Source organism: Rattus norvegicus, chromosome 3, assembly GCF_021556685.1.
Source record: "Rattus norvegicus strain SHRSP/BbbUtx chromosome 3, alternate assembly SHRSP_T2T, whole genome shotgun sequence".
Classification (NCBI taxonomy): Eukaryota; Metazoa; Chordata; class Mammalia; order Rodentia; family Muridae; genus Rattus; species Rattus norvegicus.
In genome coordinates this window covers 107,902,313-107,929,997 of record NC_141536.1, presented here as the reverse complement: position 1 = coordinate 107,929,997, position 27,685 = coordinate 107,902,313, and the positions used below count along the sequence as shown (strand labels likewise).

The 27,685-nt window shown below is 42.2% G+C and overlaps 2 protein-coding genes and 2 non-coding genes across 7 annotated transcripts in view; 2 read left to right on the top strand and 2 right to left on the bottom strand.

Moving 5' to 3' along the window:
* Positions 1 to 1,184: 1,184 nt before the first annotated feature.
* On the top strand, positions 1,185 to 5,323 carry Ell3 (elongation factor for RNA polymerase II 3). Of its 4 annotated transcripts, none has more exons than XM_087650933.1 (11): positions 1,185 to 1,495; positions 1,625 to 1,660; positions 1,982 to 2,088; positions 2,191 to 2,377; positions 2,470 to 2,549; positions 2,654 to 2,729; positions 3,943 to 4,117; positions 4,192 to 4,234; positions 4,330 to 4,501; positions 4,678 to 4,722; positions 4,799 to 5,323. In XM_087650933.1, exons 1-11 carry the CDS (start codon positions 1,472 to 1,474, stop codon positions 4,907 to 4,909), a joined length of 1,056 nt encoding a protein of 351 aa, XP_087507059.1. In that variant the 5' UTR covers positions 1,185 to 1,471; the 3' UTR covers positions 4,910 to 5,323.
* A 1,015-nt stretch (positions 5,324 to 6,338) lies between these two features.
* Pdia3 (protein disulfide isomerase family A, member 3) overlaps positions 6,339 to 27,685 on the bottom strand; it is a 23,972-nt gene continuing 2,625 nt past the window's right edge. Inside the window, 12 exon segments of the mRNA NM_017319.2 lie at positions 6,339 to 6,738; positions 7,525 to 7,582; positions 7,940 to 8,019; positions 8,801 to 8,929; positions 10,047 to 10,155; positions 10,463 to 10,645; positions 11,795 to 11,920; positions 12,198 to 12,314; positions 14,607 to 14,736; positions 16,544 to 16,651; positions 18,997 to 19,114; positions 20,561 to 20,639. Of these exon segments, the coding sequence (NP_059015.2) occupies positions 6,625 to 6,738; positions 7,525 to 7,582; positions 7,940 to 8,019; positions 8,801 to 8,929; positions 10,047 to 10,155; positions 10,463 to 10,645; positions 11,795 to 11,920; positions 12,198 to 12,314; positions 14,607 to 14,736; positions 16,544 to 16,651; positions 18,997 to 19,114; positions 20,561 to 20,639 (1,351 nt within the window). The 3' untranslated portion in view covers positions 6,339 to 6,624.
* LOC120101948 (U6 spliceosomal RNA) lies at positions 15,025 to 15,131 on the top strand. Its single transcript, XR_015685202.1, has one exon. It is a non-coding gene; the product is annotated as a U6 spliceosomal RNA (small nuclear RNA).
* Rnu105c (RNA, U105C small nucleolar) lies at positions 18,375 to 18,578 on the bottom strand. Its single transcript, XR_015685074.1, has one exon. It is a non-coding gene; the product is annotated as a small nucleolar RNA SNORA73 family (small nucleolar RNA).

Below are 27,685 nucleotides of genomic sequence, written 5' to 3'. Positions count from 1 at the left end.
ACATGTCGTTCTGAGTGTATTGTTCAATGGGTTTTGACAAATTATTTGTTTTGAGATGAACAGCATTAAAATCACTTGGAATTACACACACACACACACACACACACACACAATTTAACAGAGATCCCAGTTAAGAAAAAGGAGATAAAGGATTCTGAGAAACAACCAAATAAGAACAAATAGAGACAGGAAACACTGATCACTGATCTGAGATTTGTCCTGGGGTCTCAAAGCAATAGGATCTGTAGCCCTACTCAGCAACCAGGCACCTCTAGTCAAGAGTAGAGGCTAACACTTGTTGTAATCCCAGCACTTGGAAAAATATAGGCAGGAGAATTGCTAATGAGTTCGGCGAATGAAAACCTGTCTAAAAGAAACAACAAAATAACGAGGAGGGGAGAGTACCTTCTGCAGGAGCCAGCTGTCGGTTTCGACACTTTCCCTTATGTTTATTATGCCACGAGGTGACACCTGGGAGTGAGTTGTGGCTTTCTGCCTTGCATTTATCTATCTATCTATCTATCTATCTATCTATCTATCTATCTATCTATCTATCTATCTATTTATTATTTTTAATTTTTGCCACAAACTACGCCCCACACTTCCACCCACCGATAGGCTTGTCTCCAGTCCCAGACAGCCAGGCTTCCTTGTCTGCTGAGGCACCCACCCACCTGGCTTACAGCCTCACCAAGTCCCTTTTAGAAACTAGATTAGGATCCTGCTCAGCATACGCAGCACCACGGGCGAAAAAAGAAAAAGCATTGCACTGGTCCCTCTTGAGGTCTGCCATCCTCTGGTCTCCTAGGTACTTCGGGGACTCGGAGGCATAAATGACTCAATCCGCCTATCAACCAGTCTCGATCCCCTCCCCTGTGAGACTGAAACCCTCAAGTGTTTTCATTTTCAGCTTTTACTTAGAGACCGCGATTTTAAACCCAGAGTGGGGAAACTGGGGAAACTGAGGCAGAACAAGGGATTCTGGGTGACGGGTCAGACCCTGGAAGCAGATCCTTTCTCCCTAGACCTGAATAGCTCCTCGTAGTGCCCAATGCTGCCCAAGTCAAACCAAGAAGAAACCGCTTGGGTCCTGGCCAGCAGCTGAGGTGAGCGAGGTACGGCCCAGGAGACTAGGAAAACTTTGGGGCGGTGCCGGGGGTGGGGTTATGGTGGAGGGCGGGGAAGACCCGGAGGGCGGGAGTGCCAGCCTAGGCTTGCAAGGTAGAGGTGGCCCTCGCCTGTGGTCCCAGATCTGCATGTGCGCGACTTTGGCACCATGGAGGGGACCCAGGAAGCTCTGAGTGGGAAAATGCGGCTCCTCTTCACCCCTGCTGCTCGAACCAGCCTCCTGATGCTAAGACTCAACGAGGCGGCGCTGCGGGCACTACAAGAGTGTCAGCAGCAACAGGTGCGGCTGGTCCGGGGCCCCTTCTTTCCTTCCGGACCAACCGGACCTTGGCCTCCGTAGGCTATGCTGGAGAAGGGACTTGGGGAGGTGCGGCTTTCTCAGATTCCATTCCTCCTAAAACCCCTCGAGTGAAGCCCGCCAGGCAGGTGTCCCCAGCCCGGATCCTGGGGACTTTGCGTTCTTTGTGCTCAGATGGTGTTTGGGCTCTTCCTGCAGGTACGGCCAGTGATCGCTTTCCAAGGCCAACGAGGGGTAAGTGCCGGCCGGATGTGTGAGGGAGGTTGGGGGTGAAGAAGCATACGCGTGGGCTCCAGGAAGGTGCGCTCTGGGCTGGAGCTTGCCAGTGGTCACAGTATGAGCAAGTTATAAGAACTAAACCCTATGAGGATGTGAGGCTGTGGTCCCAGGAGACTGTGCGGTCTCAGCCTCTTGGGGGAACTCTGACCCAGCTGCACCTGGTGTGCTAACGAGCCCCTTGGGGATTTGTCTTCAGTCTTACACTTGTTTGGGGAGGAGCGGCATGGGTACTAGGAAGGGGGCCGGCTTAACTGGGCTTACCATCTCCTACCCCAGTATCTAAGGCTCCCAGGTCCTGGATGGTCCTGCCTCTTCTCCTTCATAGTATCCCAGTGTGGCCAAGAGGGTGGTGGCTTGGACCTTGTGTACCAACGCTTAGGCAGGTAAGGAAAAACAGACAACAGGTAAGAGAAGTTTGCAGGAAATGGGAAGAAGTATTCAGAAGATTGCCAAGTCATTTTTCTATTGTTTTTCCCACTCTCAAGATCTGGGCCTAACTGTCTCCACTGCCTGGGCTCACTGAGAGAGCGACTTACTATTTGGGCAGCCATGGATACGATCCCAGCTCCACTGTTAGCTCAGGAACACCTGACTGAAGGTACCAGAGAGTCTGAGAGCTGGCAGGACAGCGAAGATGAACCTGAAGGCCATCCCCAGATGGCACTACAAGAGGTAAGACCAGAAACAGCAAGTAGTCAACATAAGATGGGATACCCAGGTCCCAGGTTCAGGGAGCCAAGTTTTCCTACAACGTCCCCTGACAGGTGTCTGACCCACTGGCAAGCAACCATGAACAGTCACTCCCAGGATCCTCCAGTGAGCCCATGGCACAGTGGGAAGTGAGGTACTGGGACAGACTGGGTCTCCTCTCTACCCTTACATTTCTGTAATAAGATATATATGCCCAGCTCTCACCCTCGTCTCTCCCATTCCTTCCAAAAATCCTAGAAACCACACTTACCTTTCAAACAGAGAGCCTGATCAGCCACTGCCTTCCTCTGCTAGCCAGAAACGCCTGGACAAGGTAAGCAAGGACTTTAGTCTCTTTTTGGAGTCTGTTTCTTACTGTGTAATCCTGGCATGCCTGGAACTCCTTATGTAGAACAGACTGGCCCCAAACTCAGATTCACCTGTCCCTGCTTTCTGAGTGCTGAGATGTCCAGAGAGGCAAGAGCTTTTTCAAAGAGTAGTTTAAAAGGTAGGGTGAATCTTGGATTCATACAGTACTGATCCAGCATAAAATCTAGCTCATGCCTATATTCTCAGAAGGTCTTCAGAGATAGGAGGATAAGGCTATGCTGTGATGCACAGCTTAATGGGTAAGTATGAGACTAGCTTGGACTACCTACCTAAGGACTGGTCGAAAACAAAACAAAACAAAATAAAAGGCTGGGGAGATGGCCTATCAAGTAGGTGCATAGGGTCTGGATTGAATCTGAAACCCCAACACCTATGTAAAGGCTGGGCAGTGTTCCCTGTGTCTCTAACTCCACTACGAGAAACAGAAACATGTAGATTCTAGGACCTTGCTGGCCAGCCAGCCTAGGAAGAACAGCTTTAGATTTAGTGAGAGACCTTAAGAGTAAGGCAGAAAGTAATGAAGGACACCCTGTATCTTTCACATGTGTGCACTCCTGCACATCCACCAGTTAGACTAACACTTAAACCTCGGAGTGGGGTTGGGGATTTAGCTCAGTGGTAGAGCGCTTGCCTAGCAAATGCAAGGCCCTGGGTTCAGTCCCCAGCTCCGAAAAATATAAAAAAGAAACAAACAAAAAAAAAAAAAAAACAAAAAAACACAAAAAAAAAACCTCGGAGTGGCTGGGATAGCAGTTTTGTTTTGTTTTGTTTTGTTTTTTTAAGCAAATGTCTTTTTTTTTTCTTTAAACATTTATTTATTATGTATACATCATACAGCTTTCTGCCTGCATGTAAGCCTTCAGGCCAGAAGAGGGCACCAGGTCTGATTATAGATGGTTGCGAGCCATCATCTGGTTGCTGGGAATTGAACTCAGGACCTCTGGAAGAGCAGACAGTGCTTTTAACCTCTGAGCCATCTCTCCAGCCCGGGATAGCAGTTTTTGACCAAAGAACCTACCTCCTAGCTTGCTGTTTGCTATATGTAATTTTTTTTTTCTTTTTTCGGAGCTGGGGACCGAACCCAGGGCCTTGCGCTTGCTAGGCAAGCGCTCTACTGCTGAGCTAAATCCCCAACCCCGTAATTTTTTTTCTAATAGAAACGTTCAGCACCTATAACCACTGAAGAACCAGAGGAAAAAAGGCCCAGAGCTCTGCCTCTAGCCTCAAGTCCACTACAAGGACTATCAAATCAGGACTCACCAGAGGAACAAGACTGGGGGCAAGATGCAGATGGAGATTCCAGGCTGGAGCAGAGTCTCTCAGTTCAATCAGGTGAATTGATGAGAGGAAGGTAAATACCAGTGGAAAAAGACCAAGAATTACTTGTTTTCTTGCTTTCTTCCTAGCTTCTGAATCCCCAAGCCCTGAGGAGGTACCAGATTATCTCCTGTGAGTTCCCCACATTTCTAATCTCGTAGTCTGTACATGTGAACAGCCAAGTGCTTTTAGGGACAATGAAATTGAAGGTGTCACACCCCTGGCAGGCAATACAGCACCATCCACAGTGCAGAGCAGCAGCAGGCCTACGAGCAGGACTTTGAGACCGACTATGCTGAATACCGCATTCTGCACGCCCGTGTCGGGGCTGCAAGCCAGAGGTTCACAGAGCTGGGGGCAGAGATCAAGAGACTTCAGCGAGGAACTCCAGAGCACAAGGTAAAGGCAGGATTGTCATCCTGCTAACTACTAAACATGGATGTTTAGTGACTAAGCAAAGTAACAAGCAAACTGTTGTAAATAGTTGGTAGAATGAAAGCAGAAGTTACTCCCATTCCTTACTTTATCCTCTTTCCCACTGCCTCCTGTTTTGATTCAGTGTCATTGTGTTTCAGGTGCTAGAAGACAAGATAGTCCAGGAGTATAAAAAGTTCAGAAAGGTAAGAAGGCTGTGAGCCCAGAGGTGGTAAGGTAGAAGTCACTTTACTTTTTGACAAGGGTGCTTTTTCTCTGCAGCGGTATCCCAGTTACAGCGAGGAGAAGCGGCGCTGTGAGTACCTGCATGAGAAACTGTCCCACATTAAAGGTCTCATCCTGGAATTTGAGGAAAAGAACAGGGGCAGCTGAAACTGTCCAGAGGGCTTGACCCTTCCTTCCCCAGTGATTAACCAAACAGCTGAAAGATGGAGCCCATCTGTGTTTCTTATATCCGCGGTGGCAGGAGAGCCATGCTAGGTTCTTGCAGGTTGATTTTTGATGTTGCCGTAATTTTTTAGGGTGTGGGCATGGTATCATCTCCTCAGCTGTGCCCAGGGGACTAGGAAAGTAGGAGACGCTTGGCTTCTTCAACTTTATTTTAGCTAAGTCATTTTCAGATCCTGAAAAGTGACATTTCCAGGTTAACCTTGAGAATGTTAGGCAAGCAAGCAAGTTTAGTAAAGTTGCCTTGCAGGAATGAGAACTTCTGGTGGTGGAGCTCATTGGACTTACAGTGTACCTAGATGTAACATGACTGAAAAATTAAAACTGATTGCTTCTATGTCTTTTGTGTGATCATTAGCCTTAATCATCCAAGGCAGTGCTGTCTATCTGAACTACCTTTGACTCTCTGAAAAGCTGGATCCCCATGTTCCAGCCAAGTGTTATGAACCAGTCATCTTTATTGTACTCATACAGGCTAGGTACATGCACACTACTAGACAACACTGCCTTCCACCGCCCACGACAGCATCGAATATGATCCAGATCTCTATTTTGTTATCAAGCTTTACCAAAAATATACTTAAATGGACTATAGTAAAAAAAGAGTCACCTAGAAATAGTTATCCACCTAGAACTATCCAGGGTTGAAAGCTACAATTATGGACAAGATTCTGATTTAGCTATAAAAAGAGTGCAATACTCTAATCCATCCAAAAGAAAACAGACTTCTGTAGGCTCTTGTTCTTGCCAATGATGATACATGTTTCCCTGTTTCACTGGAGGAAAATGGCTACACCCAAGGATCTGGGGAGAACTGCACCCAGCAGTGTCAATAATTCCTAAAACTGGATGGAACTGCTGTCATTCACACAGGGCACAATGGGCAGAGAACCATCCTTATGAGGCATGAGCATGCAGACAGCTTGGCTGGTGTGACAAGAATAGCAGCATTCATCTTTAGGCCACAAATGAAGCCAGAAACAACTGTAATCTCAGCACCTGGGGGCTGGGGAAGGAGGACTGTCACAAGTTCAAGGACAGCTTGGGCTACAGAAGGAAACTAAGAAATTAGAAGATTTAGAGACGGTAACTGGACCTATTCAGTTTGAAGTTACAGGAATCAGCATAGCAGGGTTTTGTTTTTAAGATTAAAAACAACTTAAGATGCTAGCCTCAAACCTGCTATGTAGCCAAGGATGGCCTTGAACATTAGCTCTCTTGCCTGTACCTCCCATGTGTTGGGATTACAGGTGTTAACATATCTGGCTTAGCTACAAGTATTGAAACACTTCTATCTATAATAACAGTTTGAAGACCCTGATTCTCCATTCCATGAGGGAAAAAAACCCAACAGTATAAAGGGGGCACATTTATTGTCACTGTTCCAAATGTACAAAAAAAATTAGAAAATAACCCCCCAACTCAATTCCCCCCACCCCTACCACATTCTTCCCAACACAAATAATTTTCTCCCCAAACCACAAACATAAACTGGTCCTGGTATTTTCAAACAGTGCAGCTAAGAAACAGTTTAGAGAAAATTTAACAGGATTCAGAGTATATCCATTCTGTCCTCTCTGATGGTTTTGCTTTCTCTGGTGTAAGAGTCCTTTTATAAAGTGGTGCATTTGGCTGTTGCTTTAGAGGTCCTCTTGTGCCTTCTTCTTCTTCTTAGGTTTTTCTTCTTGAATTATAGGAGGGTTTGTAGCTTCTCGTTGTAGATAGCTGATAAAATCATTTAATTCACGGCCACCCTGAAAAAAGAAAAGTTATTTTAACATTCTAAAGAACACTAGTAGTTAAGAGTCAGTAAGACGGCTCAGTAGAATTTTATCCCAAGATCTCAAATGGTAGGAGAAAACTGACTCCCTAAAGCTGCCATCTGACTTTCACACACATATCCACTGTAACAAATACAATGAAAATAAACAAGCCAATAAAATATCTAGGTATCTGGGCTGGAGAGATGGCTCAGCGGTTAAGGGCACCCGACTACTCTTCCAGAGGTCCTGAGTTCAATTCCCAGCAACCACATGGTGGCTCACAACCATCTGTAATGGGATCTGATGCCCTCTTCTGGTGTGTCTGAAGACAGCTACAGTGTACTTATATATAATAAATGAATAAATCTTTAAAAAAAAAAAAGATCTAGGTATCAGGACTACAAAGATTGGATAAGTGGTTAAGAGCTCTCACTGGCTGCTCTTCCACAGGACCCAGGTTCAATCCCTACAGCAGACACGGTAGCTTACAATTGTCTGTAATTCTAGTTCCAGGGGATCCGAACCCTCTGAGACAAAATACCAATGCACATTTTAAAAAAAAAAGAAGAAGGAGGAGGAGGAAGAGGAAGAGGAGGAGGAAGAAGAAGAGGAGGGAGGAGGAAGAGGAGGGAGGAGGAAGAGGAGGGAGGAGGAAGAGGAGGAGGAAGAGGGAGAAGGAAGAAGAACAACAACCACAAGTACCACCTCCATGCATCTATACAGTGTGTGCGTACATGTGTCTGTGTGTACTTTGGGGACACAGGACAATGCACTTACTTCATACTTCTTTGGAGTTAGCTTCTTGTTGGCTGGTGAGAAGTAGATGGTAGGAAAACTAGAAAAAAAAGGGCACGAGTTCAACAATTGGGTCTCCTAGTATTACTAACATATGCCTGCCCAATAGTGTTATAGAATCATTTTTATTTCTGGTTTCTAATCTGACCAGATGCTACTCTCTATAAGTGTCTACATTATAGTCAAATTATGAGAGATTTCTGGGAGTAATTTTGGGATCACTCATTAAAGAAATCTAAGAAATTCATCTCTCCAAACTATGTTCAATAAGGAAATAGTTTCTTGGAGGCTACAAGTGGCTGAGGCTATGTTAGCCTAAATCCAGAAGTTTGATGCCAGCCTAGGCAACAAAATAAATTCCACCTCAGCCCCCTCCCCAGCTTTTTAATCAACTTACCCCTTGACTTCATATGGAGAAGGCACATCATTGGCTGTGGCATCCATCTTGGCTATGACAATATTTGGGTCTTTGCTGAGCTGTTAATTAAAACAACAACAAAGAACTTATTATCTGTAATTCCAGAGCTGAAGGAGCTGAGGCAGAGGTATTGCCACAAATTCCAGGTTGGCCTAAGCCATCACATGAAACTCTACCTCAGATAAACATGCCTGAGTATGTGCACAGACTCCTACACTTGGAAACAGAAGCCAGATTGTCACAAGTCTCAGGCTAGCCAAAATATTTGCTATCAACCCTGGCCTGGTAGCCCATGCCTTTATCCTAACACTTCAGAGGCAAAAGCAGAAAGATTTCAGAGTTTGAAACCAGCCCGTTAAAGCTTTTACTAACAGGTACTTGTTGACTTGACTTGAGACAATTCCAGCCTTTTATAATACCTGTGTGAGTTTGCCTAAATGAGATGAACACAGGCTTAGTTCCTAACCTCCTAGCTTCTCTTTCTATACTGACTCTCACAGAAGACTATATATAAGGCCAGCCTGGTCCTCCACGTGGGAAGCTGAGTACATACGCAGGCTGCTCTTGATTTTACACCATCTCAATACAAAACACAAAGACTACACATAGTCACCTTTAAAACTACCTGGCTTGTATTGCATTACAAGTGCAAAACTCCCAAGCATTTTAAAATGAAAAACTTTATGAACGTCTCTATATGCTATAGACACTAGGGGGCAGTCAAGAGCATGTGTGTAAACACATAGTTGTGGAAAAAATACCAGTGTTTAGTAACTAATGAAGTCTACACTTAGTATGTATATAAACTTCCATTTTATATCAGAGACGGCTCAGACTTACTTTCTCCCCCAGCTCTTTGTACTTGGGTTCCAGGTTCTTACAGTGGCCACACCAAGGAGCATAAAACTCGATCAGCACGTCCTTGTCTTCAGCATTCACTATGTCATCAAAACTCTCTGCTACCACCACCTGGATAACACAGGAGGCTCATTAGTTCTAAGAACACTGACTATTCTGGGTTAACTCACCCCAGCTTGTATCATAACATTCTTTTTTTAAAATTTTTATTAGATATATTTCTTACATTTTAAATTTACTTACATTTTAAATGCTATTCTCCTTCCTGGTTTCCTGTCCATAAGCCCCCATCCCCTTCCCTCCCCCAGTATAACATTCTTTTTTTTTTTTTTTTTTTTTTTTGGTTCTTTTTTTCGGAGCTGGGGACCGAACCCAGGGCCTTGCGCTTCCTAGGTAAGCGCTCTACCACTGAGCTAAATCCCCAGCCCCCCAGTATAACATTCTTAAACAAGTTGTTATTCCCCTTGATCCAACTTACCCTCACACCTCTCCCTGTCAAACTATGTTCAGAAATCACAGGAAATTAAAAAACCAAAAACCAAACAACAACAACAACAAAAACAAACAAACAAACAAAAAAACCAAAACAAAACCAAATGCTACCTAGTGGTTTCCTTGTTTTTAACTAATACATTTTTAAAGATTTATTTATTTTATGTATATGAGTACCCTGACTATGCACACCAGAAGAACACATTGGATCCCATTACAGATGGTTGTGAGCCACCATGTGGTTGCTGAGATTTGAACTTAGGACCTCTGGAAGGGCAGCCTGTGCTCTTAATTGCTGAGCCGTATCTCCAGCCCCGGTTTAAAAATTACTTGTGGGGGCTGGGGATTTAGCTCAGTGGTAGAGTGCTTACCTAGGAAGCGCAAGGCCCTGGGTTCGGTCCCCAGCTCCGGAAAAAAAAAAAAAAAAAGAACCAACTAAAAATTACTTGTGTTTACATCTGCATAAATGTGGAGGTTTTAAGGTTTATTTTCTCCTTCCATTGTTACATGATGGGATCAAGGGAGGATTCAACAGATGTTTAGGCTTCTGCAACAAGTGTTTTTCCCACTAAGCCACCCACTGAACCTGTCTGTCTGCAATGGTTTTCTTTGCTCAGGATATAGCTCAGTGAGGTTTAATAAAGGTTTGAGTCCCAACATTAAAGACCAACAAAGGTCAATACGGTTTTTGTATAGGTCTATCAGTTATTGGGTGGTGAGACCTCACGCAACACACCTTGACAGGTCCTTCGTTGGTCTCGGGGATAGGTTCAGACTTCAGGTATCTCTTCAAGTTGCCATCAAAGTATTCCTGCAGGAACCGCTCAAGAGCCTTGCCATCCCGCCTGCAAAGGACAGACAGAATCTGACTAGAACTCTCAATCCTTTTCTCCTGGTTCCACCATCCAAGTGCATGCTGTGATTACAAGAGCAAGATCACTATGCCCAGCCTCTACCCACTATTTCCAATAAAGTAATTATTTAAGAATTCCAAGCTGCAACCCTTTTGTTAGTCTGAAGAAGTCATAATCTTTCAAAGTACCTCAGCTGAGAAAAATGAGAATCACAGGTCTTGACTGGAAGACTTCTCCCCCAACTCCAATGTCACTCTTTCTAAGTTAAATCCTGAACCAACGCTAAGCAGTAACTTACGAGAACTCCTCCTGCATGACAAACTTCTCTCCTTTAGCAGTTCTGATAGCCACAACAGGAATCTCTCCAGTAGTGCTTTCTAAGCCAAAGTCAGACAATTCATGGCTAAAGGTTTTACGGCTAGCTACAGCAAAGTTGAGTTTGTGTCCAGCATCAAGGAATGTCTTTGCCACCATCATGACCCTGTGAGGAGTAAATACGGAAAATATTTGAATCTTGACAACATAATAATGTGATGAAGCTTGCTTTTTTTTTTTTTTCTTTTCTTTTTTTTTGTCCTGACTGCCTGACTGTCTTGGAGCTCACTGTGTAGACAGGCCCGCATTAAACTCACGGAGTGCTAAGATCAAAGGCCTGCATCATCAAGCTAGCAGGAAGCTAGAAAACACAGTTCTATGATCCATTCAGCCTTCTGGAATTAGCCAGAAGTTATAGTATCAGGTTACCAATTCTGTTACTGTTTGGTGGCTCAGTGAGCTTCACTGTTAGGCTGGTGTGGTACCCAACCCATTTGATAGGAATTTTCCTATACTATGTAACAGTAACATCTCTTGTAAGCATAAAAACTGAACTGCAAAGAGCATTTATTTGTAAGGGTAAAATGCACTCAGGGAATTTGTAAGCAAGAGGGCAAAATGTTTGAAGTGCATCATACATCAGGCATACGTACACCTTGCATTATAGCCTGTAGTACAACGGACACAGAGTTCGTACCCAGAAGATTCTGTGACTAGTGTACGAGACTTGTTCTATGGCTTTAAATGCAGCTTTTGGAGCCATGTGTTCCTTTCCACCCTCCACCCCCAACTTATTTAAAGGACAGACTCTTATGCAGTGAGGCTAGCCCCTAATCCAGCCTACAGCACGGGTAACCTTTGACTTCTGGTTGTCCTTCCTTGCCTGCCTCTCAGTGCTTACACCACAGCCTGTGCCATCACACCAGTTTTTGTTCTTAACATGGTGCTAGGGCTGGTGAGATGACAGCCTGACAACCTGAGTCTGATTCCAAGGACTCCAAGGTAGGAGAACAATAGGCAAGTCTTTTGGCCTATCCATGTGCATGTGGGTACATGTATGTGGGCACGTGTATGGGTGCACTCACATGGTGCTTGGCTAGGCAACCACTGTATCAACTGTAAGCCACATTACCTCTCCATTTTCATCTTACAACCAGGGTAACAGGACAGTCAGAACTGCTAACAGTTAAACATGTTTACACAAAAGAAAAAACATGGTGTTTTTGTTTTTCTTTTTTTCGGAGCTGGGGACCAAACCCAGGGCCTTGCTACCACTGAGCTAAATCCCCAACCCCAAAAACATGGTTTTTATTACCTGTTTCTCCAGTAGTTAGAACCTTTAGTATTCTTTTCATAGTCCACATCATAGTAAGCCGTGAGTAAGTCCTTGCCTTGTATCAAATCTTTATTATCTTCTGTCATATGAGGACAGAGACCAAAACTGAAATAGAGTAATCCATTAGCTTTGTCATTTTCTAGCTGTATACTAGAATTATCAATGTGACATTTGTAAGAAGTCATTATCAACATTTAATACAAGTACTGCAACATACAGGACTACTGTAAGGGGTAATGGGTTCACACATTAGAGGTTTAATATTATGTAGCAAAATTATAAACCCTTGTATGGGTTTTATTTAACCCCAAACAGCCTGGTGAGTGGCTGAAGTAAACAAATCAAAAGGAAAGAAAGACCAGACCAGGAGAGAGGTACTCACATGCTTTCCTGAATAAACTTCTTGATTTTGCCACTGGTCATTTTCTTTTCAGTATATGCCACAATTTTGTCTTCAAATTTGTTAGCCAGATGTAATGGACGAAATATAGTAATCCCCCTTAAAACAGAAGCAAAAAACCAAAAAGTACCTTAGCAATAAACACCAGAATTGCCTCTCATTTCATTTAAAGCTCAGGATAAACCAGACACCTTTAATCTCAGCAGTTAGAACACAGAGGTGAGTGGACCTCTATGAATTTGGGGCCAGCTTAGTCTACTTAGTCAAAGCAACATAGGGAGCCCCTACATCAAAAAAGAAAAAACTCAGACAAGATAGGCATTGTAACACTGCATTTGGGACGTAGAGGCAGCAGGATCGTGATAGGCAGATTCTGTTCAGAACATCTGGATGTAGTTCAGAGTGCTTGTCTATCTTGGGTTCAAACTACCTTTGAATAAACAAACAAATACGTGTATGGCTGGAGAGATGGCTCAGCAATTACTAATAGCACTGGCTGTGATTCTAGAAGACCTGGATTCCACCCAAATGGAGGCTAGTAACAATCTAAGGCCAGTTCCAGGCGACTCTGACTTCTAAGGGCCACACATGCACATGGTTCATGAACACACATGCAGGCAAAACACTACACATAAATATTATAACACAGTTTTGTTTTTTTTTTTGAAGACAATCCTCTGACTATGTAGCCTTTGCTATGTAGACCAGTTACCTGTGTCAGTCTTTCCTACTGTAAATAAATCCCACCCCCTTTAAAAAGTAGTATCTGGGGTTGGGGATTTAGCTCAGTGGTAGAGCGCTTGCCTAGGAAGCGCAAGGCAAAAAAAAAAAAAAAAGTAGCATCTGTGTGCGACCTGTATGCCTGATACATACAGAGGCTAGAGGAGGGCCTCATACATTATACCTTAACTAGGATACGATGAACTAGTTTCTTCCTGATTTTTTTTAAGATTTTGAAGTTAGACCCATGTGGTCTTAGACACCTGTAACATCAGTATTTGCAAGGCAAGATCAGCAGAGGCTGTAAGCTAAATTCTAGGGTAGCAACAGCTATATAGCATGCCTCTATCTTAAAAATAAAATTGGAGTCATGGTGACAGCACTTAGGAGGCAGAGGCCAGCTTGTTCTATAAGGGGAGTCTAGGACAGCCAGGGCTCTGTTACAGTGAGAAATTCTGTTTTGGGGGGGGGGGGACCCAAAATTAAGTTAAAAATAATAAACAAAAATTAGAAATATGTAGGCTTGAGACTTGGCTTGATAGCTAAGAGCATTTGTTCTTGGCAAAGAACCCAGATTCAATTCCCAGTACCACAGAGTCTTAGCGCCTTCCTGGATACTAGGCACACACACGGCACACAGAGATATGTAGAGGCAAATACACACACACACACACACACACACACACACACACACACAATAATAACAGTAATAATAAAAAATTATATAATAAACGTAGCCTTAAGAAAAAGATAAATTCATTACCTATTCTTAACTCCCTTTTAAACAAAACAACCAATAAAGCCTGAAGGATTAGATTGCTACTTGGTCCAATATCTTTAAAATTAATAGTGAAACTAACATTAGAATCATGGGCTCTTAAATTCCAACATAAGATTACATCCTTAATACCCAATGATTACACTCAAAATTAAGGTGGTAAGCCAGTTTAGTGTTAAAGAAAGTCATGTTGCCCAAATGTCCCTGGTACCACACTTGACAGTAAATGTCGGTAAAAAGTTTTTCTGATATTGTTTTGTGGCTCACATCTTTAATCCCGGCCCTCAAGAGGTAGAGGCAGACTTCTGAATTCGAGACCAGTCTGGTCTATAGAGTAAGTTCAAAGACAGCCAGGACTACACACAGAAACTCTACCATAAAAAATAAATAAAAACAAAGCAGATATACACCAATATGATCAGGCTTTTTATGTGGGTACACAGCAAACACTTCACTGATGAGCTATTTCCTAAGCTTCAGAATAAATTCTCATTCAACTGCCACACTCTACCTGGAAAAGCTCATCTACTAAGAATCACCTCCTCACTGGGTATAGTCCAGTGGCACAGGACCGATGAAAGTTCAAGTCCAGCTTGATCTACAGCAAGATCCTTTCTCAAAATAAGGTTAACTACTTTCTATGAAGGCTTTTCTTGTGACTTGTCCCACAGAAGCCAGAAGTGAACCAGAACCCACGAAATCATTATATGTAGTTGTGAGCTGCCTGATGTGGGTGCTTGAAACCAAATTTTCCAGCCCCTTTAGTTTTTTTCTATTACTACCACTCAGCCCACAAAAGAGGAGAAAACTCTCCCAACTTTATATATTTTATAGCAAGTGTATCTAGCACAACACGTATTTGCTGTGTTAGATGCCTCTATTCAGTCACTTACTCTCCATTATCATCGTACTCCTTCACCAGAGATTCAACGTTGGTGTGTGCAAATCGGTAGTTATCTCTCAAGTTGCTGGCTGCTTTTAGGAACTCGGAGTGGCCATCACTGAATAAATCCCTGAAAAAGCCTGCATAGGAAATGTCAAACACAAGACATACTCAGTGCCACGACTTACATTGTTCAAGACTTACATTCTTCTAGTTCTCAAAGGCTTCAGGCTATCACGAATAAACCAGGTAACCCAGGCTAAGACGAGGCTGCTGTGAATATATGTCACAATACTTCATCCTCTACCCTCTAGAGAAAGCTAAGGGAGAGGTTTGGCACAACCAAAGTCTTTCCTCTACTTCTCCAAAACAGATCTATCTGGGCAAACTGCCTATCATCTTAAATTTTATGTATTAAGACTTTAACAGTGCTTGCTTCGGCAGCACATACACGAAAAATGGAATGATACAGAGAAGATCAGCACGGTCCTTGCACAAGGATGACACACAAATCCGTGCAATGTTCCATATTTTTAAATAAATAATAATTAAAAAAAAAAGATTTAAACATGGCAAAGGGAGCTAGAGATTTAGCCCAGTGCTATTCTTGCAAAGGACCTGGGTTCAATTCCCATACTCATAAATATGGCAGCTCAAAACTGTCCTAGCGGGCTGGAGAGATGGCTCAGCGGTTAAGAGCACTGACTGCTCTTCCAGAGGTCCTGAGTTCAAATCCCAGCAACCACATGGTGGCTCACAACCATCTGTAATGGGATCTGGTGAGTCTGAAGAAAGCTACAGTGTACTTGTATACATAAATAAATAAATCTTTAAAAAAAAAACCAAGATAAATAAATAAATATTAAAACAAACAAACAAACAAACAAAAACCAAAAAAACCTGTCCTAGCTCCAGAGGATGAGATGCATACATTCAGGAAAAACATCCATACAATAAAACAAAATAAAAATTACAGCCAAGTGTGGTGCAAAGGCTTTTAATCTTAGCATCTGGAGGCAGAGACATGCAGATCTCTGTGAGTATATGTAGCCAACCTCCTCTACAAAGTTGACTTCCAGGACATTCTCTGGCCTACACAGAGAAACCCTGTCTCAAAACAAATACTATAGTCATTTTATATCAGTGTATTACACACACACACACACACACACACACACACACACACAAAATTCAGTTGGGTATGGTAGTAAGCCTGGCACCTCCTTCCTCCCTCTTTGGTTTCCTGCCCACAATCAAATCTCTCCTTGTTGCATACATTCCTTCCATGAGATGCAACCAGAGACCTGCACCAGAACTTTAAAATTTTGGTACCGCTGTCTTTTTTGAATATCCAATTTTAAGACAAATCTCTTTTCTTTGCATATGATCCAGCCTTAGGTATTTATAGCTATAGAAATTTGACCAATACAACCACAAAGATAGCTATAAAAATTGATAATAGACACAGGAGTTGACTATTTAATTTGTATTCTCTTGCCTTAAACCTTACTTTCAGTTTACTACACACTTTTTCTTTAGCTCTCAGAGTTAAGGGCTGGAGCAAAAGCACACAGCTCTGTGGTAGAGCGCTTACCTGGCAGGAGTGAGGAGACAGGTTAAATTTTCAGCATTGTGAGATGGGGTTGGGGGTAGGCAACACTTCTATTCTGGTTTTTTTTTTTTTTTGGAGCCAGGGACTGAACCCAGGGCCTTGTGCTTGCTAGGCAAGCGCTCTACCACTGAGCTAATCCCCAGCCCCTATTCTGGTCTTTTAACTGAATTTAAACCCTACATCTCTAAGAATATAAACCCACACAAGATACTATTCTCTCTTCCTGCTACCGCATGTTGTTTCAGTCCGTCAGTTGTCATTTGACTGTTTCAAGTTTGCCTAAGCTGCTTCAACTTTGTGGTTTCCCAAAGAGTCCAATCAATTCTGCTACTTACCCACCACCGAGGCATCTTTATCACTAATGAACTTCTTAAATTCGTCCTCAGTCCTGAGAGGAACTGAAGCTGGTCCTGCTTGTTTCTTCAAGTGGCTGACAATTCCATCTTACAAGATAAAAGTCACATCAACACATACAGTTTTTTGAGGACTGGAATAATTAAAAGTTCAAAAGGTACAACAACATACGTTTTCAATTAAGTGTTTTTTCAATTCCTGTCCCTAAACTATCCAATTTCTTTCCTATACATGAAAGTTCAGCTTCAGTTTGTGTATCATTCTACTTTATTTTAGCCAAAAAAGGCTGAGCAGTAATTGCTATATCCTTCTAAATAGACACACGTGCGCGCGCGCACACGCACACACACGCACACACACAATCACATTCTTTTATCTTAAAAATAGCACTATATACCTCAAACAAACCTCTTTCTTCCTTCCTTCCACAGGGTGGTGGTATCCTAAACCCACAGCCACCTGCCTGTTTCTGCCTCCCATAAAGCCACACTTGGCTCCTTTCTTTTAGACAGGCCTCTTAGCCTAGGTTGTGTAGCATAGGTTGTGTAGCAGAGGCTTGCTCTGACTTCTGCCTCCTCCCCTAAGCTTTCCAAGTGCCAGCGTTACAAGGATACACTACTATGCCCAACTCACGTGGTTGTGGTTACTTAACATGGTATACATTAACATAGAATATATAATGCACAGAAGTAATTCATATCCCAAATAATGCGCTGTGCTATCTCTACTCTCCCACTCCCACCCCAGCATTTAAAAAGGAAACTTTATCGTGTTTGAGGTATGACAGCACTTGTGTGGAAGTTCGAGGGTAACAAGCAGAACTTAGTTTTTTCCTCCTTCTAAGTAGATTCTGGGGATGTTTAGCAGTAGGACCTGCCTTTACCCACCGAGCTACCCCGACAGCCTTTTTTTTTTTTTTTTTTTTTTTTGGTTCTTTTTTTTGGAGCTGGGGATTGAACCCAGGGCCTTGCGCTTCCTAGACAAGCGCTCTACCACTGAGCTAAATCCCCAACAGCCTTTTAATCATTTATTACAGCTACAGGGTGCTTTTTGGATTTACATACAGTGATTTATTTAACACATGACAACTGACAAAGAAATTTATTTCTAGTCTCCTGCTTTTCAAAAGATTGTTTGCAGGTAAATTTTTTTTTTTCCTTTTCTTTTTTTCGGAGCTGGAGACCGAACCCAGGGCCTTGCGCTTGCTAGGCAAGCGCTCTACCACTGAGCTAAATCCCCAACCCCGGCAGGTAAATTTGTACAATACATCTTCAGGGTAACATTTTTAGAAGTAAATTCATAGTCAAAAAGTAGAGTAATTTACACCTGTTAAGCTGCTTTCCTAAGATGCATGTATCATATGTGTAATAATTGTCTCCCTCCTCTTATCAGTTAGACAACAAACAGCAGAAAAGCAGGACCAGTGCTGTGTTTATGAACACCAAACCTACTATCTAGATTATCTGACATAGAGTAGATAAAATTGGTAACAATTACCAAATGAAAACATGCTTGGTTGAGCTTTCTATATTACTTCATTAACAAGTCATTTAGACAAAAGAAGCTTTCTGTTACCTAACAAGTTGACCTCTAAAATGAGGAATTTTAATGATTTTAAGTATGCTGTATAGAACAATTTTTCTCCTACTACTAAGAATGAAACATTTATTCAGGGCTAGCTTAAGCCCACACTTGAAGTCTCCCTACCCCACTCTCATAATCCTTCATACCATGCAAATCATTAGAAAAGAAAATTAGCACATCTAATTCTAGGCTGGTTTGAATTACACAATAAAATCTTTTTTTTTTTTTTTTTGTTTCCTGCATGGTTTGTCTCCTCAGTCATTGTCCACGGGACTCTGAGAGGTCGTAGGAATATGCAGGCGCAGACTCGAAGCCCAGCTTCATCTCCAACATTGTGGAAAGGGACTGTACATCATCGGGCAGTACCCTATGCTCCCATACGCCACTAGGACAGAGCCCGGGGAAAGTGACCTCCCGGGATGGCCACGTTGGAACACAATGAAATCTTTTTTTTTTTTTTTTTTTTTTGGTTCTTTTTTTCGGAGCTGGGGACCGAACCCAGGGCCTTGCGCTTCCTAGGTAAGCGCTCTACCACTGAGCTAAATCCCCAGCCCCCACAATGAAATCTTAACAAAATAAAATGTTATTTCAATTTCTAGAATGAAATCCAAAGCAGATACGGTGGCACATGCCTACAATGCCCTGACCTGTAAAGTGGAGGCAGGAGGATTAGAAATTTAAGCCTAACTGTGTATACCCCACTGTAATCTTAGCACCTGGGAGGCAGAGGCAAGCTGATCTCTGCAAATTTCAGGTCATCCTGGTCTACACAATGAGCTCCATAATGAGACCGTCTCAAAAAGAAAGGAAGTCGAATCCAGCCTGGATCAGATGTAACCCAGGTCCTTACCGGCAGTCCTAGGCCCATCATAAGCACCCGCTTCTTCACCATCTCTAAATATTTTAAGAGTTGGGTAGCCGCTGACGCCATACTTATTACAGGTGTTTGTGTTGGCAGTGCAGTCCACCTAAAGATTAGAGTAAGAGTTATTTTCTTATCTAAGTACCTGCTGCAAGATCTTCTAATAGTCCCAATTTTTAAGACTGGATATCCCCACAGAGGATCAGTATTTCTTGGCATATGTACCACAGGTCATTGAGACCTTAAAGGTGGGTGCTATCTAACTAGATCACAACTGTTTTAGATTTTAGATTTACATTCCTTGGTTTTATATAAAATTTTAAAACTAGTATTTATTTACATTATTTCAATAATGCCTCCCCTTCATGGTGCACATCAAACCCACTGCTCTACACTGGCTTCACTACTGAAGGTATGTGCTTTACCTGGGATAGAATAGAATTTGATTTTGCAAATAGTTTATTGGTAAATGCATCAATACTTCTTACATAAAATCTAACAATTGGTTTAAAACCACAGGAAATACATTAACCTTATAAGATTCTGAGGTTTGGTCCTTATGGTCTAAGGTGGGTAGAATGAAGTTCAGAAAATTAATGTACATCCTTGAATAGCTTTAGGCTATTTTCATGCCCACAGTCACGGAATGAAAATTACAACATGACTTTTTTGCTATGGCAAGTTGCTTAACTACATTAGGATTAAATGTAATTTTAAAAACTTCTAAGATACAAACTATTTATCTGAAGTTAGCAGAGATATGACCTTTAAACTATAACAGCTATGGGCTTATTACTTCAGAATGCTACAGGATGGCAAAATTTATTAACCATTACTATCTCTGCCTGTTTCTTTGTGAGACAAGGTCTCAGTCAGCTCAGGCTTCAGGCTGGTCTTGAACTTCTAATCTAACATCATGGGTCACCACCACAGCTGGCTCTTAAAACACTATGAAAACAATACCAGTCTTACAATTAACCGTTCGGTTAATACCCCACCTCTTTATTCCCAGATCTTATCACTGACCATTATCAGGGTAGATTACAGAACTCAGTAACTGTTTTCCTTCTCATCCTTAAAGCTATTCCTTTATTGTCTTTGTTTGCTCCTTGGTTCCTATTCACCTTGTTCTTCTATTATTATTATTATTATGATGATGATGATGTTTTATTTTGTGTATAAATGCTTTGTCTGCATGTATATGTACCAGGTGCATGCAGTGCCTGCAGAGGTCAGAAGAGGGCATCAGATCCCCTGGAACTGGAATTAAGAATGGTTTTGAGACACTAAGTGAGTACTGGGAAAGAACTCAAGTCCTCTCTCTGTAAGAGCAGACAAGTGCTTTAACCACTGAACAATCTCTCAAGCACCCCTATACCCCCACACTGGTTCTTATATACTATTAAAGTACTTGGGCCAGTGAGATGGCTAAGCATGTGAAGGGGTTTGCTGTCAAGCCCAGGGACTCACATGGGTCCATGCACACCCACCCATATATACATGTAATAAAATACATTCCATATTCCTTTCTAGCGAACACACTGACGCTCACCTTTGCTAATGGGACTATTCCTTTTAATCTGGTTGCTGCAGCTTCATACTCAGGGGCAAGCCTCTTGCAATGTCCACACCTATTTTAAAAAACATAAATAAAAGCCAGATTCTTAGTTTAACACAAACTTACTGGTGTTTTGAATCTCATATCATACTACCATACTACCTTTTTTTTGAAGACAGGGTTTTGTTACCTAGTCCAGGCTGTCCTTTTTTCCACCTCTCTTGCACTTGTAGGGATGCTATATCAATTATTCTACTACCAAATTTATACCTGAGACCTCTGATATTTGTGTAATGTTTGTTTTGTTTTTCAAGACAGAGTTTTATTCTGTAGCCCTGGCTGTCCTCAGACTTAGAGATCCACTGCCTCTGCCTCCCAAGTGCTGAGATTAAAGGTGTGCACCACCACCTCGCCATTATTGTTATTAAGGTCAAGATTTGTTATCTCTTTTTGAACATCGACCCATGAATTAATGCATAGGGAATAGACTCCAGCCCCTCAGGCTCCTCCCCCTTGTTCTCACAGTGTGATCTCTAAGTGGAGCGGCTGGTGCTGCAGGAGCACCACAGTGTCTTTCTCTTTGGCTCCTGTCAGTCATCAGCTTTAAATTGAGAGTGCTTAATATGCTCGATGCACACATTAATTCTCATCACAAGAACTTCTCTTTTTTTTTTTTTTTGGTTCTTTTTTTCGGAGCTAGGGACCGAACCCAGGGCCTTGCGCTTCCTAGGTAAGCGCTCTAACCACTGAGCTAAATCCCCAGCCCCACAAGAACTTCTCTTAACTTGCTTCTCTACAACAATGCCAACAGCATGCTCGGCTACAGACAGCTTGTGACACTCTATACCTTTCCAGTTTTGCCATAGTGACATTTTTGGTCCATCCCTTTGAGTAGCACCCATTCTGTTTAGTCTACAATATAATCCTTCTCATAGATTTGCATCTATGGAACCAAAGGAAACAACTCAATGCTTCTTTCCCTTTTCGGGTCCCCCCCCCCCCCGCCCCAAGATAGGGTTTCTCTGTGTAGTCCTGACTGACCTAGAACTCTCTATGAAGACCGGGTTGGTCTTGGGCTCAAAGATCTGCCTGCACTGGGATATTTAAAGAAAAAAAAAAAAAAAAAAAAAAGAGGGTGTGCACACACATGGCAATTATTATTATATCAAAATAATTGGACTCTGTATTTTATTAACAATTCAAACATATTCATGGAACCACTGAGCTGACCAGCAGTTAAAGGTACTTTCTTATGACCTAAGCCCATCTCTGGGATCTACAGGGCAGAAGACTGATTCCTAAAAAGGGTCCTCTGATCTTCACCTATGCACTGTGGTACACACATTAAAAAGGGAAAAAGATGCAATAAAATCTTTTTTAAAAAAAGGCGACTGTGGGGGTTGGGGATTTAGCTCAGTGGTAGAGCGCTTGCCTAGGAAGCACAAGGCACTGGGTTCGGTCCCCAGCTCCGAAAAAAAAAAAAAGAAAAGAAAAAAGGCAAATGTGGTTTACACAACAGAGTATTTTCAGCTGTTCCTGTGCGAGGCAATCCAGACCCAGAAAGACACACATGATATGTATTCAATAAGTGGTATTGTATTAGCTGTTAAGTAAAGTCAATCAAACTAAAACTACAATTCACAGACTGTGAGAGGCTAAGTAACAAGAAGGGCTCTAGGGAGGACCACATGGATTTCCCTGAGAAGAGGAAATAGAATAGATTTTGTAGGTGTACTGGGGCAGGAGGGCATGAGAACAGGAGGAATTAGGTGAGGAATGAGAGGGAGAGCATGGGGAGAAACAACATCCGTGATATGGGCTTGTGCCTGGTCTTACTGCATCTTGTTATGCCACGTTAGGTTAATATCTCTGAAGGCCCACACTTCTGAAAAGAAATGGAGGAACAGTGGATCCAAGGGAGAGGGGAGGCAGGTGGTGGGATAACTGAAAGGACTAGAGGGTGGGGAGGTGGTGATTGGGATGTACTGTATGAGAAAAGAATAAAGAGTTGGGGATTTGGCTCAGTGGTAGAGCGCTTGCCTAGCAAGCACAAGGCCCTGGGTTCGGTCCCCAGCTCCGAAAAAAAAGAAAAAGAGAAAAGAATAAATACATTAAAAATATAAAAACCATATTTTTTTTTAAAAGAGAGCCTTGGTTGTCCTTTTCTTTTTTCTTTTTTTTTTTTTTAAGATTTATTTATTTATTATTTATATGAATACACTGTCGCTGTCTGCAGACACACCAGAAGAGGGCATCAGGTCTCATTACAGATGGTTGTGAGCCACCATGTGGTTGCTGGGAATTGAACTCAGGACCTCTGGAAGAGCAGTCAGTGCTCTTAACCGCTGAGCCACCTCTCCAGCTAAATTCCCAACCCCATAAAACCATATTTTTAATACATCTAAAATACCACTGATAACATGAAGAACCATTACTTTATATCTCATTAAGAAAAAGATATGTTAGCTGGGTAGTGGCAGTGCACGCTTTTATTCCCAGCACTCAGGAGGAGGCATATCTCTGTGTTCAAGGCCAGGCAGCCTGCTCTACTGAGTGAGTTCCAGGACAGCCAGGGCTACATAGAAAACTCATCTCAAAAGTCAGTGCAGCTGAAACCTTCCTGTATCCCTTTCCTGCCTATGTACTCCCCCATCTTGAATTTGGTGGCAATCATTTGGTCCTTTTATACTTTGTTCCCTTCTAAGTCAGGATCTAATTATGTGACTGCAGCTGGCCTGTATAGTTCAGGGTGGCTGGAGCAACCATACTTGGCATGGTACTTTTATATTTTTAATAAATGTGTGTGTGCAAGATGGCTTGGTAAGTAAATGTACTTGCCACTAAGCCAGAGACTGCTTCCAGTATGATGCAAAGAGAAAATCGGCTCTGGAGGGTTGTCCTCTTGACACTGACTGACACACTGTAATCAGCATACCCTAGGATTCTGTTTCTTTTCTTTTCTTCTTTTTTTTTTTTTTTGGTTCTTTTTTTTTCGGAGCTGGGGACGGAGGGAACCCAGGGCCTTGCGCTTCCTAGGCAAGCGCTCTACCACTGAGCTAAATCCCCAACCCCTGTTTCTTTTCTACTATTTGGTTCTTCATTTAAACTTTGACAATTTCTCAACAGGTGTCCTATAAACCCTAGAGAACATACACTTCTACAGTTTTAGGTTTTTTGGTTTTTCATTTTTAAAATTTTTTGTGTAACTCCTTTGGAACTAGAGTTGCAAGCAATTGTGAAGCACCAGATACAGATGCTGAGAATGGGATTTGGGTCCTCTTGCAAAAGTAGCATTCATTATCACTGAGCCATCTCACCAGCCTGTTTTTGAGACAGTCTCTTAAAATCCCTTTTCTAGACTACTTTTCAGAGGCACAATACTTTGTAGCCAAACATCATCCTTAAACATCTCTGACTCGCCACCATCTCCCAAATTTTAGGAATTGCAGACATGCACCAGTTCGCCTGGCCTTTTTCCTTCTGTTTTCTATTTTCACTGCCTATAGGGAAAACAGAACTTACCAACCTTCTCAAAGTGATCCCTCTGCAACCCATTGGGCCTTTGAAGAGATAATGTACAGCTGGTGCTAGCTGTATACTGACAAGAACATGTCATACAACCAAATGCATGGAAAGTACACCCGTGGGACTGTTAGAACTTTCTGGATAGAAGACCAGGTGTTTCTGGTAGCCTTCTGGGAAAAGTATACCAGCAGCTTATGTTTTGATCAGTTCTCATGGTGAAGTGAACCATCTAACTGTAAAACTGAGCTTTCTATTCTATCACGTTTTAAACTTAGGTAAGATTTTTTTTTTGTTTTCCTTAAAAACAAAACAAACAAACAAAAAACAACAAAAAAACACAGGGTCCACTCTGTAGCTCCAGGCTATCTTGAAACTATATAGCCCAACATGGCCTCAGCAGGCCATGATACCCCCCTTCGGCTTAGCCTATCTATTAAATCAACACCTGCTGCACTTCATTCTATGTAGCCCTCCAGCTCCTTAGGCTCAGAGTTACACCGAAAGAAGAAAGAAAAGGCACTTGATGCGGATTCCTGGTGTTCAGCTCACTTTCTCGCAAGATATATTCTCACTAGATAGCCCTGGCTATCCTAGAACTTACAGCAATCTTTCTGCCTCTCCTTCTGAAGTGTTTTAAACACAGTTTCCTAGGGTTTAAAAAGAATACATCTTTTGTAAGGCTATATTATCTAGGTTTGGGTCTTTAAGTAAAGCTTCAGAGAGGAAAGAGTAGTTAGTATATTCAAGTAAGGTGAATAGCAGAGGTAACATATAAGTCTGTTTCCAGACAATCATGAAAGCAAGAAGCATGTATTATGACTACAGTTAGCAATACACAGCACAGGAAAGGAACCAGAGAGGCAACAGTCATCTTGATTCATTTATCAGATAATGCTTTAGCAGCAAAAGAGGAGAGATTTCATTTCATCTTTTCTTGGGGCGGGATCTTTTTTTTTTTTTTAAATATTTTATTTATTTATTATATATGAGTACACTTTAGCTGCCTTTAGACACACCAGACAAGGGCATCAGATCTCATTACAGATGGTTGTGAGCCACCATGTGGTTGCTGGGATTTGAACTCAGGACCTTGGGAAGAGCAGTCGGTGCTCTTAACCACTGAGCCATCTCTCCAGCCCCGGGGCGGGATCTTTTTAAAGATTTATTTATGTATTATAAATAAGTACACTGTAGCTGTCTTCAGACACACCAGAAGAGGGAATCAGATCTCATCACAGGTGGTTGTGAGTCACCATGTGGTTGCTAGGATTTGAACTCAGGACCTCTGGAAGAGCAGTCAGTGCTCTAAACCACTGAGCCTTCTCTCCAGCCCAGGGCAGGATCTTTTTAATGTAGCCCAGGCAGTTTCAAACTTATAATCTTTCTTCCTCAGCTTCTGAAAAACAGGGCTAAGATCATATAATACCAAGCCTGCCTCTTGCTGTTGATTTTCTATTGTAGTAACTGTCAAAATTAAAGCAAAAGTTAACATCTTTTCCTCACCCTCTCCTGAAAAATAAGAGAAAAATATTGACAAATTAATAAATACACATATAGTCAGAGAAGACTAGGTGTGATGGCAGGTATACACAGTAAGATCTAGTCTCCAAAAAGAAAAGAAAAGAAAAAAAAAAAAAAAAAAAAAGGAGCATTACAGTAAATTATATATGGCTGATGATGAGAATCCCCAAGAAGCCTGGCACAAAGGCACATACTATAATTCCAGGCATCTCACCAGCCCATTTTGAGACAGTTTCTTAAGTTCAAGGCCAAACTAGGCTCCTTTACCTGGGGGAGAGGAGGGACAACAGAGAGGGAGAGGGACGGGTGGGAGAAGAGAATGAATTCAAGATGGAGATGTAGCTCAGCTGCAGAATGTTTCCTTAAAGTGGAGAAGGCCTGGGGCTCAGTTTCCAGCACCGGGATGGGAGCAGTGCAGTGACAATGATATAAGCCAGCAGGTGACAGCACCTAGTAACCTGCTACACTTGCCTGACAACTGAAAAGTCCCAGAATCCATGTAAAGGTGGAAGGAGAAAACAAACACTATTAATCTGTCCTTGACCCCACAATGCTAAGAATTTTTTTTCAAGAGACAGAGAGTTGGAGAGATGGTTCCGCAGTTAAGAGCACTTGCTATTATAGCAGAGGACCTGAATTTTGTTTCTGGCACCTACATGGTAGCTCACAACCCCAGTTCCAAGGCACCTGATATCCTCCATTCACACACATCAAGGCCCCATAGATTCATAGTTGAACGATTGGTCCTCTTTGCTTTGGCAAAACCTTTGGAAAGAGTTGGGAGGTATGTCACTTGTGGGGGAAGACTGTTCAGACTTGAAGTCTGAAAAACTCACATCATTTCCATTTAGCTTTCTCTGCTTCAAGGTTGTTGTTCAACTGGGAACAGAGACCTCAAGTACTGCTCCCCGCCATGATGGTCATGGCTTTCAAGCCTTTGAAACTGTAAACCTTGAATAAATTCTTTAACAAACTGCCTTGGTCATGCTTTGTCACAGCAATAGAAAAGTGACTAAGATAAAATGAATCTGGGAAGAAACAACTGAAGTATCAACTCTCCGAGATGGTACTTAGCAAATTAACTCCACCATGCTGACAGTTCTTTCCCTGTAGGAATCCCAGTTTGGAGAAGGATTAATGAGTTAATTGTTCAGGAAAGGACAAAGTTGTAATGAAATCTCAAATGTTGAAGAGAGGGAACAGGGGTTAGGGATTTAGCTCAGTGGTAGAGCGCTTGCCTAGCAAGTGCAAGGCCCTGGGTTCGGTCCCCAGCTCCAGAAAAAAGAAGAAAAAAAAAAGATATAAAGAAGATTAGAATAAAACCAACCAACAGCAAACACTAGACTACATGTGATGGAGACCACCTTTAATCCCAGCACTGAGGAGGCAGAAGCAGATGAATCACTACGAACTTAACACCTGCCTCGTCTACAGAGTGAGTTCCAGCATAGCCAGAGCTCCATAGTGAAACCCTGTCTCAAAACAGAAAAATTAAAGAAAAATTAGCATTAAACATTTAATTTTAGAGGCTGGGGACATAGCACTCTGGGTAAAGTGCCTGTACTGCAGAAACTAATGACCAGAGTTTCAATCTCCAGTATCCAAGGTAAATCCTGGGCAGTAATTGTCACCTAGCTGTAATTCTAAAACCCCGGAAAAGCAAGAATTACTAGCCTTATGAACACTGCATAACAAATAGTATGTATTGCTACTGTTGTAGAGAGTAGCATAGTACTCAGAGCCAAGCACAAGTTAAAGTCATACATTTGACCCTTAGTACTAGAGGGGAAATGTTCAAAGACTACCATAAAAATCTACAACACAAGTAGATGTTTAAGACTTAAAACATTTAAATACTGCTATTTCTTACAGAGAAATTCAGATAGTCATATCCCTACAAATACACAGGTGAGTTACAATGTAACTCACACCTGTAATCCAAGTATTTAGGCGTGAAACCAGGAGGACAGCTCATGGCCAGCCTCCAGGATATAAAATCTTGGTTTTTTTTTTTTTTATTTTTTATTAACTTGAGTATTTCTTATTTACATTTCGAGTGTTATTCCCTTTCCC

Coding starts and splice junctions, on each gene's coding strand:
- Ell3 (NM_001011957.1), top strand. CDS start 1,277: ATGGAGGGGACCCAGGAAGCTCTGAGTGGGAAAATGCGGCTCCTCTTC. Junction 2,089..2,190: donor GTGTACCAACGCTTAGGCAG/GTAAGGAAAAAC, acceptor CCCACTCTCAAG/ATCTGGGCCTAACTGTCTCC. Junction 4,235..4,329: donor GAGGTACCAGATTATCTCCT/GTGAGTTCCCCA, acceptor CACCCCTGGCAG/GCAATACAGCACCATCCACA.